The sequence below is a fragment of the Anolis carolinensis genome, chromosome 5 (genome assembly GCF_035594765.1).
Source record: "Anolis carolinensis isolate JA03-04 chromosome 5, rAnoCar3.1.pri, whole genome shotgun sequence".
NCBI classification, from domain to species: domain Eukaryota; kingdom Metazoa; phylum Chordata; class Lepidosauria; order Squamata; family Dactyloidae; genus Anolis; species Anolis carolinensis.
The window spans coordinates 156756960-156770617 of NC_085845.1; the positions used below are offsets into that span (position 1 = coordinate 156756960).

General features: G+C 37.4%; 1 protein-coding gene across 17 annotated transcripts in view; it reads left to right on the plus strand.

Annotated features, from left to right (window-relative positions):
- nav3 (neuron navigator 3) overlaps positions 1 to 13658 on the plus strand; it is a 587869-nt gene that overhangs the window by 563107 nt on the left and 11104 nt on the right. For 16 of the 17 annotated variants that reach the window (XM_016993769.2, XM_062980879.1, XM_016993770.2 and 13 more), the window contains 6 exons: positions 1032 to 1185; positions 4107 to 4281; positions 5307 to 5404; positions 6995 to 7090; positions 10007 to 10175; positions 12592 to 12827. In XM_016993769.2, the coding sequence (XP_016849258.2) occupies positions 1032 to 1185; positions 4107 to 4281; positions 5307 to 5404; positions 6995 to 7090; positions 10007 to 10175; positions 12592 to 12827 (928 nt within the window). Of the gene's footprint in view, positions 1 to 1031; positions 1186 to 4106; positions 4282 to 5306; positions 5405 to 6994; positions 7091 to 10006; positions 10176 to 11416; positions 11457 to 12591; positions 12828 to 13658 lie in introns of those variants that run through there. The other variant, XM_062980881.1, reaches the window with a different exon arrangement.

The window sequence follows — 13658 nt, forward strand, 5'->3', positions numbered from 1 at the left end:
TTTAAGAAACAGAGCTTCATGCCATAGTACTTTCCATTTTGCACATAGGAGAGAGCAAGGAGTCTCCCTTTTACCAGAGTTGTTGGTTTATGTCCTTTGAGAAACTGGCAGCAAGGCAGGCTATAAATATGCAACTAGGCTACGATTTTAAATTCCTATGTATCTCCAGGAGGAAAAAGATTGAAACGCATCATCTGTCAACCCAAATATGGATGTGCAAGAAAATGTGATAGTACAGTTAGGTCTGTAGCTAGGTCGAAACCTGCATGGTGAACTGGTGTACAGAGAATCTCAACATTTGGACAGTTTTCGGTGTGGAGTCACTGCCATATGCAATCCAGAGATCCTCATGTGACTATATTAATGTATGCTGCAACTGAACTGGTGAATTTAAACATTCCCATCTATCACTTGTGGAATCCAATATCAAATGACAATTTGTTCAGTCAAGTATCAAATACCCAGTTATGGCATTTCCAAAAGTCAAAACTTGATCTTAAGTAATGTAATATATTAATAGAATGTGTTCACAAGTCATGTCTCAAAAACAAGTGAATGATATGAATACTGAGTAAATAAGAAATAGTAATGCACAGGTAAATTGGCCATGTGTTTTTGCATTGCATAATGCAGAGAATATTAGCAGAAGTAAACAAACTGTTCACCTTTAGTACTTTTTTTTAAATCATAACTGTTGGAAAATACTTCACTTTTACTACAACTTCATTATAAACCAACCGTAGTTCTCCACTTTGGGAGAAAAAAAGCATACAGAATAATAAATGCAAAAATGTGGAGTTAAGTAGGAAAGCTATACAAACAAGGTTATCTAGGTATTTGCTCCTTTTATGTTTTTAAATGGCGCCCATTCACACTGCATTGATGAATTGATGAAATTCTCCCTATTGGACCTAGGAGTCACAAGCAGCAACCCTTTTCTATTATTTGACACAGAACAATGGCACAATACCATTTAGAAGAGAACATTCCTTTAATCTTCTGCCTCTTTACTTTCTCTTTTCTTTTTTTAGGATCTGTGAATGCACAGAGGCAGAAGCTGAAATAATTCTGCAGCTGAAAAATGAGCTCAGGGAGAAAGAGCTCAAGTTAACAGATATTCGTCTTGAAGCTCTCAGTTCAGCACACCATCTTGACCAGATTCGAGAAGCCATGAATCGCATGCAGGTCAGATCAGCGGAACAATTGACTAGGGCATTACTCACTAAAGCCATTTATTTCAAGCCTGTAGATGACATTCACTGTGGGCTGAATGGAAGAAAGAAATGGGATCAGTGGAAATAATTTAGCTGCAACTGGAAAATAATGTAATAAATACAGTAGTAGATCCTTAGATTATTGTCTCTTTGTGAAATGTGCTATTTTGCCTGTCACAGTTATTGGCAAAGATCCCCTATAATTGTCAGTTTCTCTGCAGAAATGTTCCTAAGAAATAATCTACTTAGAAAGAAAGCAGAATGGCCCGCTGGGGCTTTAGAAGAATGTTAGCTGTTTCCAGGCTTTGCAACACTAGTCTTTATTACTTCTTTAACCCTTGGCCTAAATTCTATCTTTTGTAGCTTTGTACTTTTGTGCTATTATCATCTTTTTCAATAGCCAAGCCTCCAAAATAGTTAAACCAGTTTGATTTGTAAGATAATATCTACAAAGATTGCTAAACTCAATTAGATGTAGGCACATACAAGGTAGTTAATTGTGTAATGCAATACTGTATACTCAGAGGTGTGCTCCACTAACTTCAGTATGACTTATTTGCTGTTAACAGTTTATAGGAGCATGGCCTGAAACCCACAGTTCTAACCTAAATATGATTATTTATTACATAAATGTCATTATGGCATTAATCTTACTTAATGGTTTCATTCTGGTAGAGAGAAGGAGGTAATTTTGGTTGTCTTGATGGCCAATATACATCAGAAACTCAATAGGGATAATGTTTTCCTGTTGGTCCTGGACCTCTCAGCAGCTTTTGATACCACAGTAATTTATTAGGTCAACCCTCTAGGATGGGACTTGGAACTCTCTAGGATGGGACTTCCGTTCTTTTTGGTTAGTCAAGTTCAAAAAGTAGTGCTTGAGGGTGTCTGTTTCAAACTCCAGCTGTTTGACTGTAGCATTCCTCAGTTTTGCAGCCTGTACTATTTAACATTTACATTAAACTACAGGGATAGGTTGTACTGAATTGTGGAATTTGGCATAACAATATGCTAATGATGCCCTACCTTCTTTCTTTTTTCCATCTAATTCTGAGAAAAAGATATTTAATCAATAATTAATTGGCTGGATCAAACAAATTGAAGCTTGATCCATTCAAAATGAAGATGTTTCTGATCAGTCAAAAAGCAGTCAGGAAACAGCCATCAAACAGTGCTGGATATGGTCAGATTCCTCCTCCCCCTGAACAGTTTGGGGAGGAGGTGTTACAGGATCCATCCTTGAATCTCTATTTCAGGCATGGCCAGGAATACATTTGCACATTTGAAGCTAGTGGACTAGACATCATCATGATGTCTGCTTAGTTTTGATTAGGGTGGAATATCAATTGCATATTAAAGAGTCACACACATACACACACATATTATATATATATATATATATATATATATATATATATATATATATATGAATGAATGATACAGGCAGTCCCCAAGTTACAAACAAGATAGGTTCTGTATGTGGAAACAAGAATTGGTGATAAAGCTTCAGTGGAGACACCTTTTTCCCATGATAACTCTTTCAGGAGTGAATTTCCCTTCCTAGGGGTGAATTTCTCTCACCTGGTTGTCTCAATCCCCTTCTTAACTACCGTATGAGTCTTTCGTAAGTCAAATGTTTGTAACTCAGGGACTGCTTGTGTGTGTGTATGTATACACACACACAAACATACACACATACATATTGGAAGCCTCATTGTATCTTAACACTAAAAAAAGATATTAATCAAATTAATAAATGATAATTTATCAAGTTACAATTCAGTTAGTATCCATTCTAATTGGAATTTCCAATTGGAACTAGTTCCATGAAGTAAGTATAATCATTACTCTTTTTTTCCCAAGTTAGTGGGTCTATTCAGAGCACATATAAATTGGGATCCAACCTTCTATTATCTACTCAAGTAGTTTTATGGATTCTTGCCATTTCCCAAAAGCTATTGGAAAGAGTTGTGTGTGTTTTTGGCACCTTTTAGAGGCACCACGGTGATCCATTGCTTGGCAGTTCTACCTTTTACCGACTGCTTAATTAGTTTCTTGCTTAATTGGTTTTTTAATCTTTCTAAGCTGTCACTTTCAGTTTCTTGTTTTTCTTTAGGATAAGAATATGAATGCAACATCTTTTAATAATACTGCAACATTAGGATGTTGCAAATTTGGGATCAGAATATAGTTTTGGATTCATAGCACATAACTGTTTGAACTTCATGAAGCAGCCAATATGTTGATTTGATCCAAGAACTCACTTCCTAGCATCACGTATCATCTCACACCATTCCTATAAATTGAGTAATAATTTAGCAGTGCATAGGATTTAACTAGGAATAAAAGTTTCCTTGGAGAATTAGATCTTTGTTATTGTTAATGCTGGGTCTTTATCATAGTCAGAGCCCACATATATAAAGCAGGATCTCATTTACAGATATTTATTTAGGCAGTTAGAGACATGTAAAAGTACTTAAAACCCAGATTTTATTAAATTTCAAAGTGTTAATTTTCTTGGATGGTGTGTTTTCTTGTTTTAATGGAGAAATTAGCCTCTCAGAGCCATGGTTTGACTTTGACTTGCAAATTAGATTTAGCCTAATGGTATAACTAATTTGAAGTTCCAGTATATATGTTTATCTAGATCTTTTTTCATAGAATCAAAGAGGCAATCTGTACAACAATACTGAGTAAATAAAAATGTGTGACATAAAAGTTTCAATTGATATGCTGCTGAAAATTCTAGTTAGACCTTATAGCTATGGAACTTATTTTGCTTTAGGTGATAAATTATGCATATCCATAATTCATTCACGAATATTGAATTCCCTTTTTACTACTGCCACTATCCCACTGTTAAATATTGATTTCCTGTATTTTAAATACTAGAATGAGATTGAGATATTGAAAGCGGAGAATGATCGTTTGAAGGCAGAGACTACCAATACTAGCAAGCCCACCAGGCCAAGTTCAGAATCTTCAAGCAGCACATCTTCCTCTTCTTCACGACAGTCTTTAGGGCTTTCCTTGAATAACTTGAACATCACTGATTCAGTTACATCAGGTAAATCAAAATTATTTTCCATTTTCCTCCAGTTTTATTGCCTTACCATGTTTTAATCGCCATTTCATGTTTTAAATTACGAAATGCTGTTCATTGTAAAAATTGGGTATCCTATTTCTAAAATTGGAAGTAAATGAGGTTTATTGATGATAAATAATAATGTGCTGTTTGTATTATTAGAATGATAGAGAGGCAAACCAAAGGAAAACTGTGGAAATGAACAAAACTCTTCATTATTAATTTGAATGATTAATAATGGCTACCCAGCCTCTTAAGAGCTCAAATGGCTTACAATCAAACATCAAATCACTTAGTTAAAATTACAAATTGCATATCTAAATATCACAAATGACATGAAATTGTAATCTCTAAAATTATAAATGTCAAACATTTAGTAATATATTTGTTGAAAGTAATACAGAGAGAAGAAAAAACAAATTAATCACTGGGTTGTTGTATGTCTTTCGGGCTGTGTGGCCATATTCCAAAAGTATTAATCACTCATTATTTCTTGGAAACAACTGGATGTATGATAGAAAGATGTCCTTATTAAGGTACCTTATCCAGTCTTATCTCGTAAGATAAGCAGCATCAACCCTTGCTAGTATTTGAATAGGAGATCACCAGCAAATACCAGGTACAGTAAACTATATTTCAGGGGAAAACACTGGCAGAATCACCTTTGAGTATTTTTGCGTAAGAAAATTCTATGAGATTAATGGGGTCACCGTACGTCCACAGGTGACTTGAAGACACATACAAACACAAACATACACATCCAACCCATGTTTTAGGCTTCTTTAACTAAAATGAATCCCATAATTCATTATCGAATCACTCTGAAAACTTTTAGAGGACCATAAACATTTGTGGAATCTATTCATTACAAATGTGATTTGCCTTCAAAATGCAAAACAATCTTAGAGGCAGTAGATTTTAGAATTTTTAAAAAAACCGAGTAGATATCATTTGCCAAACTAAATATATATGTTTAAAGGCATATATGTTTCTTGTTTATTTGCTAGATATTTTACTGGAAGATGTGTCAGATGGAACACTCCACAAAGAAGGGCAGAATGTTAAGATTATAGTTACAATAAACAAGGGCTATGGTCGATCCCAGGTACTAAGACTTTACCCTTTTATTGCTATGTCCATCATGATATTTGTATTTCTGCTGCTACCAACACTGTACTATATTCATTTAAGTGTTCAACAGGTAACATTGAATGGAACACTTTATTTTTGTCATCATGTATTTGTGTCATCTTGGCAATCCCAATAGTTGATTATAAGCATGCAAGGAATATGACATAACTATGTTTCTGATCTAAGAATATAAAGCTACTGTTTCTATCCTTAAAGCTATTGCTGAATGAAAATATAAGCAAGGACACCATTATAAACTATAATGGGATCTCTGAATTAATACAATGTACATCATTTTTGTGTTGTCGAAGGCTTTCATGTCCAGAATCACAGGGTTGTTGTGTGTTTTCCGGGCTGTATGGCCATGTTCCAGAAGCATTCTCTCCTGACATTTTGCCCACATCTATGGCAAGAATCCTCAGAGGTTGTGAGATTTTGATATCAATAATATATTCTGTGGAGAGAGGAAAGCATTAGCATCATCTCAGGAAGGCAGGCCCTCTTGGTTGCCACACTGTCGCCATTTTCCTGGCCAGGCATTAAAAAAAAACATTTGCAACTTTATTCAGAGAAGAGGATGATTGTGAGATCCTCACAACCTCTGAGCATGCCTGCCACAGATGTGGGTGAAACGTCAGGAGAGAATGCTTCTGGAACAGCCCAGAAAACACACAACAACCCTACATTATTTTTGTTCTGTCCAAAGCATCTTTTCAAGAGGTATAATTTTTTATGGGGAAATAATCAAATAATACTGACAGAATATGTATTTTTTATTATTTATAGTATATATACTCTGCCCTTCTCACCCCAAAGGGGACTCAGGATAGCTTCCCGAACACACATACGGCAAACATTCAATGCAGATTATACAATTAACAAGGACAGACAACAAAAACTTTGTGTATAAGTTGGGGCACGCTTTGGAGCAAAAATATGTATTTTGATATCAACAAGTCATTCTGTGGAGAGAGGAAAGCATTAGCATCATCTCAGGCAGGCAGCCCTTCTTGGTTGCCACACAGTCACCATTTTCCTGGCCAGGCATTCAAAAAAACTTTTATTCAGAGAAGAGGATTTTGTTTTTGGTTAACATGAAAGACTTATCAAAAAGGGAAACTATAAACCTCTTTGAGTAGAGTGAGAGCTTAGTCCTTCCTGAGAGAACGTAAAAGAAGCCCCAACGCCTTCATCACTCTGGGTTCTCCTTTGAGGTGAAGTGTCAAACAGCCATCACTACCAGTGCTGCCATTTAACCCCTCAATTGGTATTAAAAATGTCCAGCAGTGGTGCCATGGCAGAGAATTAGATTAGGTTTGTGCTTCTTTTAGTTTCTCCTGGGATGAACTAAGCTCTTGCTTTTGCAGTTCAAAACAGGAGGTGGTTCCTTTTTTTGATAAGAAGTAAGGTAGATTACTTACATTAACCATGAATCAGTTGACCCAGATTTTTTGGGTTGATTTCTTGTCTTACACACAAGTATATACAGTAATACTTTAACAATGTTGAACTGTGAAATTCCTCCTTTTCTCGCTTTTGTTCATTTTCTTTTTTAACTTTGCAGGACCAAAAAATACAGGCATATTTGGTAGGCTCTATCGGAGTCAGTGGTAAAACAAAATGGGATGTATTGGATGGTGTAATCAGGAGGATTTTCAAGGTAAGACTTTAATCAATTCTAGGAGTAGGAGCATTGGCTCCAGTTTTCTCTGATAATTTCTCTGTTATCTATTGCTTTACCTAAACAATTAGATTGTTTATTCATGTTTTTTAATTATCATAGTGTTCTGCCTAGAACATGGCTGCTGTGTGGAACAAAGTTTCTTAAATATCCAAAGATTCATGAAACATTATGAATTCTAATCTTGATAGGACTTTAGGCTGGAATCCTGTATGGTCATTGCATATACAGTGCTATGCTTTCATCCTGGCCTGACCCCTCATTCCTAACTTACTAGGGAGCAGCAACTGAAATCAATATATAACCCTTTCACTAGGGAAGCAACTGGTTGCCATTTCCATCATTCCCTGTAAGTGATCCCCATTACAACAGACAGAAAAATGGTCCCTTACACCAGAAATCACTTGTGTGAGTGATAATGGAAATGGCAGCCACTGGTTCTTAAGCAACAAGGGAATGGACCCCTCCCTCATCGATCACAATGGCTGCTGCCTGGTTAATGGAGATTTCTGGATTTCATGGTCCCTGTGCAATCTATACGGTAATCTATGTAGGAACAATGAATACATAACAGTCACGAATGTGTAACTACAGGTTTGTAGCACACATTTGAAACTGTAATACAGGGTTCTGGTCTATGATCCCCTCCTGTTAGACAGAACCAGGAAGTGGCTTTAGACATTGATTTTGAGTGTCTCCTACTTTGATGTCATATACTGCGGTCAGCCCTGCTTTTGAAATCCATGTGTTTGGCATCAACTATTGTACAAGAAACGTGGCTCTCCATGCATTTTAGGACCCTGATTAAACAGTTGTCTGTGATTAAGGCATGAGTGTTGGAAGCGAGATTGATAGTGATCGCTTAGCACTTTTCCATGCATTATTCCCCTTCATATGATATTATTATTATTATTATTATTATTATTATTATTATTATTATTATGACACAGCAAACAAGATAGATATGCTGGATTTTGTATCACAAAATCACAAGTCGAACACTTCCCAAGTGTCTAGGACTGTGTGATGTATTTTCGGATGATGTATGCAGATCCCAGTAGGGTGGCCTTTTGCAGTTGGCAGATTATTATTATTATTATTATTACTATTATTATTATTATTGGGTTGTTGTATGTCTTTCGGGCTGTGTGGCCATGTTCCAGAAGTATTCTCTCCTGACGTTTTACCCACATCTATGGCAGACATCCTCAGAGGCTGTGTGGCATGGATAAACTAGGCAAGGAAAGGGAAAAAATATATACTGTGTAGAGTCCAGGGTGTGGCAAGAGTCCTTTGTCACTGGGAAGCCAGCATTAATGTTTCAGTTAATCACCCTAATTAGCATTGGAAAGGTTTTGTCTCTTGCCTGGAGGGCATCCTTTGTTCAGTCATTAGCGTCCTTGGGGCTCCTCTGCCCTCAGAGTGTTGGTTCCCATCTACTGTTTTGATTTTAGAGTTTTTTAATACTGGTAGCCAGATTTTGTTCAGTTTCATTGTTTCCTCCTTTCTGTTGAAGTTGTCCACATACTTGTGGATTTCAATGGCTTCTCTGTGTAGTCTGACATGATAGTTGTTGGAGTGGTCCAGCATTTCTGTGTTCTCAAATAATATACTGTGTCCTGGTTGGTTCATCAAGTGCTCTGCTATGGCTGATTTCTCTGGTTGAATTAGTCTGCAGTGCCTTTCATGTTCTTTCACTCTTGTTTGGGAGCTGCGTTTGGTGGTCCCTATGTATACTTGTCCACAGCTGCATGGTATCCGGTAGACTCCTGCAGAGGAGAGAGGATCCCTATTGTCTTTCACTGACCGTAGCATTTGTTGGATTTTCTTTGTGGGTCTGTAGATAGTTTGTAGGTTGTGCTTCTTCATCAGTTTGCCTATGTGGTCAGTGGTTCCCTTGATGTATGGTAAGAACACCTTTTCTCTGGGTGGATCTTTGTCTTGACTCTCATGGCTTGTTCTTGGCCTTGCAGCTCTTCTGATGTCTGTGGTGGAGTATCCATTGGCCTGTAGAGCCCAGTTTAGGTGGTTTAGTTCACCTTGGAGGAGGTGAGGTTCGCAGATTCTTTGTGCACGGTCTGTCAGGGCTTTGATTGTGCTTCCTTTTTGACTTGGGTGATGGTTGGAGTTATTATGAAAACTCAAGTTTGGGGAAAAGGGAGTTATAGTTCACCTGCATCCAGAGAAACAGTGACCCCCACCGACAATGGACCGGGACCACACTTCGCACAGAGAAGCCTCATGACCAACTGAACATACTGCAGGTGTTTGTGGGAAGGGGCCTTTATTTTGGGAGTTGTAGTTCACCTGCATCCAAAGACCACTGAACCCAACCAATGACGGATCTGGACCAAACTTGGCACACAGACTGAACATTGCCTGCTGTGGATACTGACAGATGTTTCGGGGCAATTTCCCCAGAACTCTGGGAATTATAGTTGTTCACCCCCATCCAGACAGTACTGCAGCCAGCCGATGACCAACCAACGACAGATCTGGACCACACTTGATACACAGGCCCAAAATGGCCAACTTTTCATACTGGCAGGGTTTGTGGAGGATTGAGCCATGATTCTGGGAATTGTAGTTCACCCACTCCAGACAGAATACATAACATTGAAAGGCAAATAATAACATTCTTAAATGACCCGGGCACCGCTGGGTCCCCAAGCTAGTATATAAGAAATGTCAAAACGTTTGAAGATTGCATGAGGTCCAGTGGGAAATACCTTTGTTTTATGAACCTGCCTTTTGACATTTAAACCTCAAACAAAGCAAATGTCCTTTATCTGCAAATGAGAGAAATAAGGCTGACATTTGGAAATGTGGGTACATTTACTTATTCTGTCCTGTTATATATAATGCCATTTTCTTTTTGTTTATATTTTAATTTAGGAATATATTTTCCGGGTGGATCCAGGTACTAGCCTTGGTTTAGGCTCAGACTGTATAGCTAGCTATTGTATAGGTGATGTAATTAGATCACATAGCCAAGAAGTGCCTGAACTGCTACCTTGTGGATATCTGGTTGGAGATAGTAACATAATCACCGTGAACCTTAAAGGTAATACTGGATTTTTCTTCATACCCCTTTTCTTTGCTTACCCCAAATAATTTTTCTTCAATATTTTTTCAGCACTGAGTTTAGTATCATAATATTGAAAATACAGGAATGCTTAAGTGAAAATTAGCATATCAAGCATGTTCAGTTTTTGTCAGTAATAAAATAAGGAGGGATAGAAATAATAGTCATAGCTATTAATTCATTTTCTGGTCAAAAAAGATGGGTTGGGAATAATTTCGCACAGTTTTTGTCAACATTCACACTTTATTATGTTTTTCAGGGAAGAATTCTGCACAGAAATACTGATATTTGATGCTGAACTAAAGTGTTCTTTTGTATACCCTTTCTAGATAGACAGATGGTTGTTTTGGGCAAGATTGTTGTTTTTTGCACCAACATTCCCCCCACTGCCTGCAATCTCACACAAAAAATAATGCACATGGTTCTTTGGTGCAAGATTTCTGTTTTTTTGCACACAAAAAATAGCAACCTTGCATAAAAATACATAAACAGCTGTCTGGAAACAATTGCTTTGATCCTGCATCACACTCCTAGCTATAATGTTATGGAAATGGCTCATCTCCCAATCATATCCTCGAAGCTATCCTTAAATACAGGCAGCCATACAGAGGGACAACGTCCTGTAGTACTAGGGAGTGTAGCACCAAAAAATGGTGGCCCACCAGTGAGTAGTGGTGTGTTCACCAGCATCACAGGGTTCTCTTTCAGTACAGCTGCCTGGATTTTAAGTTAGATTTGGGGGCATTTGTGGTCATTGCAATGGTACTAAAATTGTAAATGTGAAAACAATTGTAAGTATCTAACAGAAAACCACCCAGTGGCTTTTTTGGCACAATAACCAAAAATTTTAATATAACAAAACCCACATCAATTTCTGTTCAGAATAATTTCCTGAAACATTTTAAAATGTGTGACTGCCAAGTGAGAATTGTGAAGAAGTGCTTGTTTTATCTGCAGTGGGGAGAAAACTGGAAATTACTGATCTTTACTTGGCAAGGATAAAATACTGAAATATTTGCATCCCTTTCTAATAGTAAAGCTAATGTTGTGAAATGTGCTTTAAAATTATTGGATCCTAACAGCAAATGGATTTTCTCTGTGGTAGCAAAATGTAAAAATGCGCTTTGGAGTATTAATCAGATGCAAAGCTTGCGTTAAGCCATCTGGCATGTATGTATTGTATTATATTTATTTATTCATATCCCGCTTTCCTCCCAAAGCTGGGACTCAAAGCGTCTTACAGAATAGAAAGAGATACAGGTAAAAAACACACGTGGATGAAAAACATACAAAACATTTTTATAGTTACATTTGTAAAAGTTATGTTTATAGTGAAGATGCATATCGCTTATGGAGATGCGCAGCTGCCTTTTCTAACAACCTTGAATTTGAAGGTGTGGTTCAGATTCTAATTCCCTGTGAGACCAATCAGATATTACATGGTGAATGTGATTGTTAGTTTTGGATAGATCAGTCTATTTCTAATCAATTTGATTTTAGGAAATGTCAAGTTACAAATCCACTTCACCTCTTATCTGCATCAATCTGTAATTTGTTTAAAATGCAGAGGAAAAAGCATTCCAGTGTATTTTCTTATTCCATACTCTTTGTAATGTATATGCACTCCATTATACTGGTTTATCCAAAACTATATCACAATGTTTGGTGAAGTGCAATGTGATTTGGGTGTTTTTCTTTAGCAGTGCAGACCAAATAAATCCCTGAAACATATCAAGGGATAATACATAGTGAACTGATTATTGGTGGGTGAAGAAGGGTGTATTTGTGTAGAACAGGACAAGTTAGATTTAACCTTCAGACTTCAAGTATTTTATCCTAACCACATCATGATCACAGCTTGCTATTTCAATACTGAGTTTCCTCCCCTAGTATATAAAATTAGAACAAAACAGAATTTTAGTATAAAATGAGGGGTTAGAATTCTGAATCTACCACTTCAAACAGGGACTTTAAATATTTCATGTAGACATGGGGGCTTTCTATTTTGAGGTTCTTGAAAAAGCCTTTGTGTCATTTGGTGTGATATCTCTCTCCTGCTAACCCTTACTGCTTTCACTTGACCCTTTTCTTTTAAATGACTCAAATGTTTTAGATATACATCACTGCCCCACTGAGTTTTTGCTTCACGTTTGCTTTGATTACGTTGCTTCCACTCATCTTGTCATGTGGCTATGGCACTGTTTAATCTCTCTTTCTGGCCCTGAAATAAGATCTGTGCCCTTCCAGGGTTTTTCAAAACCTGGAAGAAAGGTTTGTATCAAAAGCATTTACCCACTAACAACTACAAAAAGAAAAAAGGGGAAAACATTGGAGTTTTTTCTTTAAATTAGTCCTTTTTCCTGAACATTTTTTTCTTTCCCTTCCCCCATTTTAGGAGTGGAAGAGAATAGTTTGGACAGCTTTGTGTTTGATACATTAATTCCTAAACCAGTTAGTCAACGGTACTTTAATTTGCTGATGGAGCATCATAGAATTATCCTGTCAGGACCCAGTGGCACCGGGAAGACTTATTTAGCCAACAAGCTTGCTGAATATGTGATAACTAAATCTGGAAGGAAGAAAACAGAAGATGCCATTGCTATTTTTAATGTAGATCACAAATCAAGTAAGGTAAGATATAAGAGAGAAACATGCGCACATACACAGATACAAATACATATCCATTTGTTACTGTATATTGCCCAGCCAGTGCAAATACAAATACAATTTGAATACTTTACAAAAATAAGATATGCATTTACATAGGCTACAATGATTTTTTTTTCTGAAGAGAGGTTGAACATTTTTACCTTTGAGAACTGTAAGATTTTCCCCATAATTCTGGTTAAAAAAAATCACATCTTCCCTCTTGCACTAATCTAGGGCCTATCTACACAGTACCATATAAATTTGGCCCAGAGCAGCTGCAGATACAGCACATATGTGCTGAGTCCAGAACCACTGTCCAAATTGGGACTGCATTGGCCCCACTGGGCTGTCACTTCTTCTGTGTCAGTGCACCTGCCACTATTCTTAGCTGACCATTGTGGTCATGTCCACTGATGTCACAATGAGGTGGCCACGTGGCCAGCAAAAAGAAGACATGACAGGCAGTGACCAGGTACTCAGATGGAGTTCTATAATTGGCTAGAAGTGACAGTGTGGTGACATAAGTGTAAGCCATCCCATTCCTGATCAGCACAGGGAAAGGGTGATGCTGGTGGTGTCTGCCTGGACAACAAATCAAGCCAAATGGCACCCAACTAAGTGTCTAGATTAGCCTGAAGCCCCCAAATACTCTGGAGTTTCGAGTAATTTCTGGAGTATTCCCAGACTTTGGCTAAGTGGGGCAAAGGTAAATAGACAAAACAACGACAACAATCCACCAGCCTGGGATACTCACCAGAACCCCCTGTGCACATTAAGAATGCCAGCCAGTCATTTGTGCTGAGAACAGAGTTT